This window comes from Syzygium oleosum, unplaced genomic scaffold (assembly GCF_021117445.2).
Source record: "Syzygium oleosum isolate NSW1041296 unplaced genomic scaffold, Sole_v2.1 Sole_v2.03, whole genome shotgun sequence".
NCBI lineage: Eukaryota > Viridiplantae > Streptophyta > Magnoliopsida > Myrtales > Myrtaceae > Syzygium > Syzygium oleosum.
The window spans coordinates 20,650,909-20,657,676 of record NW_026607487.1 but is presented as its reverse complement, the minus strand read 5'-3'; the positions used below and the strand labels follow the sequence as shown (position 1 = coordinate 20,657,676).

At 43.5% G+C, this 6,768-nt stretch overlaps 1 protein-coding gene across 1 annotated transcript; it reads left to right on the top strand.

Annotated features, from left to right (window-relative positions):
- Positions 1-4,875: 4,875 nt before the first annotated feature.
- Positions 4,876-5,607, top strand: LOC130134548 (secreted RxLR effector protein 161-like). Its single transcript, XM_056309658.1, has one exon. The coding sequence runs from the start codon at positions 4,876-4,878 to the stop codon at positions 5,605-5,607; it is 732 nt and encodes a 243-aa protein (XP_056165633.1).
- The last annotated feature ends 1,161 nt before the right edge of the window (positions 5,608-6,768 follow it).

Below are 6,768 nucleotides of genomic sequence, written 5' to 3'. Positions count from 1 at the left end.
GTGAACAGTGAAACCGGCGGCGGAATTCCCGGCGACGCGTGAACAGTGACCCCGTACGGGGGGACGGGATGAACAGTAACTTCCGTACGGACTGCTACAGTACTCCCGTACGGACACTGTACGGACAGGTACGCCCGGCGTCGTGCGGCGAGGCTGGACAGCTGGGTGGTGACGGAACAGCGATCCGAGCTCCGGCGAAACCCTGGTGGCTCTTTTTGCCGGACAGGAAAGAGAAAAAGAGGGAGAAAGAGAGAGAAAGGGTCGGCCAGGGCAAGGCTGAGGCTGAGGGGGCTGAGGTGGTCCACGGCGGTGCACGGTGGTCGGCGGCGGTGCTTCGGTGGCCGGCGACGAGCTCCGGCGAGCCAAACAAGAGAGGAAAAGAGAGAAAAATGGGGGAGAAAACTGAAGAGGGGCTGCTGGGGGTGTTCTGGCCGTGAGTGAGGGTGAGAGGAGAGAGAGAGAGAGAGAGAGAGAGAGAGAGAGAGAGAGAGAGAGAGAATCTTATCTGGTCAAACATGGCAGCCTAGGGGCGACACGTGTCGCAAATTCGACGGTTTTGACCAAAATATCCCTAATCTAACGGTTATAATTTAATCTTATCCAAAAATGAGGGGAAAAAGGGTCAATAGGGCCAATAATTGAGCTGATAACCCTCCATAAATATCCTGAAATTTTCCCAAAATAATTCGGAACTGAAAACGGCCCAGGGGCAAAACCGTCATTTTTCCGGTCCAGGGGCGAAATTCCAATTTTCGCAATTACCAACCCTCCATGAGCGTGGCCAACATAATGTGGCGTCAGAATCGCGAAATTCACTTTCTAAACCCTCGAAAATCGACTGCGAAGTTCCGGGAATAAAATAATATTATTTTTTCAATTTTTGTCGAAATTCTAATTTTTGGCCATAACGACTCCTGGTATGCGTGGCCACCCAAAAATGGCGCCGGCCTCGAAAAATAACCTCATTTGGCCTCGAAAAGCAACGCTGGCGTCCCGAGGGGCAAAATCGTAATTTTTCACCCCCGGACCGAAATTCCAATTTTTACTCGTACTAACTCCAAACGTGTGTGGCCAGCATAATATGACGTCAGATTCCCAAAAATAGTCTCTTAAGCCTTCGAAAATCGACATCGAAATCCGGGCCCAATTTCGTGATCAAAACTCGCTCGAGTTTCAATTTCAAGGTCTCTGGCTAACGGGCGGCTGTTTAGGACATACGCGTATCGACCTAGGGTTATTCGAATTACGACGGTCCCGATCATTGAGAGAATGAGAAATTATCATTAGTTCTAAAGGTCACGATCGTTCGGTTCAGGTTCAGGACTGGTTGGCCACGTGCACTTTCGGTCTTGCAGAATCACCTGCGATCCGATTGTACATCGTTGGCCTTGGCCAAACCAAATCCATCACCTTTCCTAAGATCGGCCCACGTTGGCCCAAAATATTCACTCATCGTATCTCGAGATCGGTGTCCCGTTCACTATCGAGTCCCTGGTCCACGTACCGTTTCCTAGTTAGCCATACCCCATTGGTTAGTATCCCGAGAGTGATCAGCTTTGGGCGAGACTTACTTAAATGAAATGCGAAATATTGTCAATTTTATTGATCCCGGAATTACGTCGAAATTCGGGCTGTTACATTGAATTTTGTGGGAATCGTTGAATAAGATGTATGGACAAGCTCAGAATGCATCGCGGGTATTCAAATTGCAGTAAGAGATTGCTAACTCAAAGCAAGAGTCCTCTCAATCTTTCACCAACCATCTTGGAAGTATGAAGAGAAGGTGGGATGAGCTTTGTCTGTATAGGCCAGCAACCCAAAGTGTGGCTGATTACATTTGACAGGAAGAGCAAGATCGCATCTTCTAGTTCATGGCCAGCATTCGGCCTGAGTACGAAGACATGAGAAGACAAATTCTGATGAGCCCGAACTTGCCTACGTTTGATGAAGTCTGTGGCTTGATTCAAGGAGAAGCGACGAGGCGTCGAGTGATGAGTGTCTCGCCTAGTCTTGATAAACCAATCTCTGAAAATTCAGCTCATAATGCTGTGATGAACAACCAACGTGGTGAATCTGTGACGAAATTGGTGAAGGGAAAAAAATAAAAGGCCCGTTCGATTTCATTGTGACCATTGTGATAGAGATGGTCACTCCAAAGATAGGTGTTGGGTACTCCATCCTCATCTTCGTGCTAACAAAGATAAGGTTCAAGAAGCAAAACTTGCTGTTCCAGGAAACTCTACAGAGTTTCAGTCGAAACTGGAGTCCTTGGCACAATAGTTTCAACAACTACTTCAAATGCAAGGACAGAGGGTGATTGGTTTGGGATCTTCTGGTCCTTTATCAGATTCGGCCAATATGGTTAAGACATTGGGTACTGCTTTTTTAACCCAATCTAGTACTCAATTCATCATAGATTCGGGAGCTACCGATCACATGTGCAGCTTTGCAGATTTACTTTTTAATGTCTCCTCAAGTGCCTAGCTCGTATCCACCCATTACTATGGCTAACGGAATGCAAGTTCCAACGCAATGGGCAGGACATCTTATGTTGTTCTCACAGAATTCTGATGTTTTGGTTGTACCTAATTTGTCTTCTAATTTACTTTATGTGAGCAACTGCACTAAAGAATTAAATTGCAACGTTGTCTTTTCTTCTTCAAAGGTGTTGTTTCAGGATTGCAACACCAAGAAGACGATTGGTGAAGGACAGCTGCAGAATGGTCTCTACGTCCTTGACTGTCATACGAATGCCTTGGTGGCAAGGAAAAATGCGATGGAACTTCAAGGCTGTGGCACATGGGCATGGGTCATCCTTCTGAGCGTGTGCTGCAAGCTATTGATAGAACTTTATTTCATAATTGTAGTGCTTGTGACTCTTGTCATTATGCTAAACAACACAGATTACCTTTTCCTCAAAGCTCTAATTTAGCTTATGAGGTGTTTGATTGAGTACATTCGAATGTCTGGAGTGCTCCAATTGATTCAAGAGATGGTTTTAAGTATTTTGTTTCTTTTATTGATGACAAATCGCGAGCTACTTGGCTATACCTTCTCAAAGCTAAAAGTGATGTGGTCACTGTTTTTCAAGAATTTTGTAGCATGATTCAGAATCAGTTCAAAACATGCATAAAGGTCTTACGCACTGATAATGGCACAGAATATTCCAATCAGACCTTCCAATCTTATTTGAGCAGCTTGGGCATTATTAATCAAACTTCATGTGTAGATACACCTCAATAGAATGGGGTGACCGAGCGAAAGAATTGGCACCTTCTTGAGGTGACTCGAGCATTATTATTTTTTGGAGGCATGCCGAAGACTTATTGGAGCGATGCTGTTTTAACTAGCTGTTATATTATTAATCGACTTCCTAGTCATGTTTTGGGTTACAAGATGCCTATGGAAATCCTTTACGGGTGCAAACTAAGTATCTTGCATTTGAGAGTTTTTGGGTGTGTCTGTTATGTGTACTCTCGAAGTGGTGGTAAGCTTGACCCACGCGCTAAGAAGTGTGTGTTTATGGGCTATTCATCAACAAAAAAGGGGTACAAGTGCTTTGATCCAACCACTAGGCGGATGTATATATCGCATGATGTTACATTTGATGAATCTACTATGTTTTTTTCATTCCAAGAGTCCAATTTGGGGGGAGTACAATGAGTTGGCAGTTGAATTAGCTCCTATTCCTATGGTGGATGAGTTGACCAATGGCCCTGGAATTGGAAGTAACCCGCGAAATGCCCCCGAAGGAATAGATGAGACCGAAGAAGTAATCAGCAATAACAGCCCTGAATCAATGCCCACACCAAGGACAGCTTCAGATGGGACAGCTACCGAATTGGTTCCCATTGCTTCTGAACCTATTCTTGCAGCTCCAGATCTTGTTCGGAGATCTACCCATGTGTCTAGACCCTCAACACGACTTCGGGACTTCACCAGTTATCACGCGGTACAGTATCCCATCCAGAATCACATTGGCTATGACAAGTTATCTTCTAGTTTTGTTGGTTTTTTTTATCTATTCTTAAAGAGACCACAGAACCTAATAGTTTTGAGGAAGCTAGTAAGCAGCATGTATGGGTTGAAGCCATGAAAGATGAGCTACAGGCGCTTGACAAGAATAATACTTGGGATGTAGTTCGCTTGCCTGATGGAAAGCGCACTGTTGGGTGTCACTGGATTTATAAAGTTAAATATAATAGTGATGGCTTGGTAGAGAGGTACAAAGCCATGTTGGTTGCTAAGGGATATACCCAGACTTATGGTATTGACTATAAGGAAACTTTTGCTCCTATTGTAAAAATGATGTCAAGGTTCTTATGTCAGTTGCAGTCAATTGCGAGTGGCCCTTATTTCAAATGGATGTGAAGAATGCATTCCTTCATGATGATCTCGAAGAGGAAGTTTACATGAATCTTCTGCCTGGGCACCGCTTACAAAGAGAAGAAGGGATGGTGTGTAGACTTAGGAAGTCTATATATGGACTCAAACAGTCCCCCCGGGCTTGGTATGGAAAACTCAACACCTCTCTTCTTAAGTTTGGATATAACCGGGGAGCAGCAGATTCCTCTATGTTTACCAAGGTTGATGAAAATGGTCCTGTGGTACTACTTGCATATGTTGACGATATTGTCATCACTGGGAGTAATCAGTCAGGGATTGATCCACTCAAAACTCAGTTGCGCCAGGAGTTCAATATTAAAGATCTTGGATGACTGAAATATTTCTTGGGTATTGAAGTGACAAATTCTAGCAAAGGTCCTTACCAAAAAAAAAAAATTCTAGCAAAGGCTTATTCCTTTTACAACGAAAATATGTTTTAGATCTATTGAAGGAGACTGGCAAGATAGGTGCAAACCAGCTAGTGTTCCTATGGACTACAGCAAGAAAATGGTTTCAGATGACTTTCCTTTGCAGGATGTGGGTCGATTTCAGTGTCTTATTGGCAGACTGATCTACTTAACTATTATCAGACTTGATATTACTTATGCTGTTAGTTTCGTGAGTCAGTTCATGCAAAATCCTACACAAGGACATATGTGTTTAGTTGATTATCTGCTGAGGTACTTAAGGGCCACACCAGGGAGAGGTTTATTGATGAAGAACAATGGTCATACAGAAATAGTTGGCTATACGGATGCAGATTGGGCTAGAAGCCCTCATGACCGAAAGTCCACCTTTGGATTTTGTATGTTCGTAGGAGGTAATGTTGTCACATGGAAAAGTAAGAAACAATCTGTGGTTGCTCGGTCAAGTGCTGAAGCTGAGTATCGAGCAATGGCATCCACTACTAGTGAAATCGTTTGGCTACGACTGCTACTTCAGGAATTGGATTGTAGGCCTTCAAATTCACCTACGAAATTATTTTGTGACAACCAGGCCGCTACTCACATTGCCTCGAACCCCGTGTTTCATGAAAGGACTAAACACATTGAGGTGGACTGCCATTTCGTATGGGAAAAGGTTCAAGACAAAACCATTGAGACAACTTATATCCAGAGTGGAGAACAATTGGCGGATGTGTTCACCAAAGCTCTTCCTAAGGGGCCATTTCAAGATATAGTGAGCAAGTTGACCTTTGATGATATTTTCGCTCCAACTTGAGGGGGAGTATTGGCGTGATTGGTGCCGATCTTCCTATTTGGGAGGTTGGCATGATTGGTGCTGGTCCTCCTTTTTTTTGGGAAGAAATTATGTAAATTTGTTTGATTTCTGTAATTCTAGGGAATTGCCTATTTTGGCTTTAGATTTTCTCATTGTCTTCCTTTCCTATACTTCATCATTAAAATGGCAGTCCCTCTCTCAAAGACGATATAACAAAAAAACTTTGAGGGAGGATTACCCGAGGACGTAGGCACATTGCTGAACCTCGTTAAATCGTGTCTTCTTGTCTAATTTCTACATCGGTCGCCGGAAATCTGACGTGGTTTTATTTTATTAATTTCTCAGTCATACATGGCTTGTTGGTGACCTAGTCAGTATATAACCCCTAAAAACAACGTTATGTAGATGGTTTGCCCCAAAATAAGAACCCTCAATTGTGAAATTGATCCAAATTCTCAAATTGAAAACCTAATCACCATTCCACTGAGAATCGAAACCCTAATTTGAGTTACCCCAAATTAACATTCGAATCTTGCAAATGGAGAGCGGGAGCTTCACGAGCGACTCAAATCCATTCCAACAAAGTGAAGAAGTTGAACATTACTGTTTTTTTTTTCTATACTGTAGGAATGACGAAACAGGAATGCTTCCAAGCTTAAACATGAACTACTCGTCTATGGCGCCGTAACAAAACTTCCACATTGAGAACACCAATTTGAGTTTGGATGACTCCATCATGCCATTAACACAGCGAGCAAGCCTTTAGTTATCAAATATGGGCGAAGGAGACGAGGTTAATGAGGAAGAAGGCGTTGCATTCTTCCTAGATCTGGAAGAGGAGTTGAAGGCAGAGGAAAGAAGGAGCTGAAACCCAGATCTGGAATATTTAAGTGATTCTGAAAGTCTGAAGCTTCACGAGCGGCTCGCAACAATGGCGACTAAGCGAGCGACGGTGAGTGAGCGATGAAGAGTTCCCTGAATGAAAAAGAGCGAATCCTTCCCGTGCTACGTCGTGTTGCCTAGACTTGGTACGACGTCGTTTTGCTTTAGGGAGCCATGTAGGATTGTGCGACGTCGTTTTAGACGTCCACATGGATTAGAATCTTAAAAAAATATGACAAGTCAGATAAAGCTTTTATTTATAAAAGCCACGTAATCAAT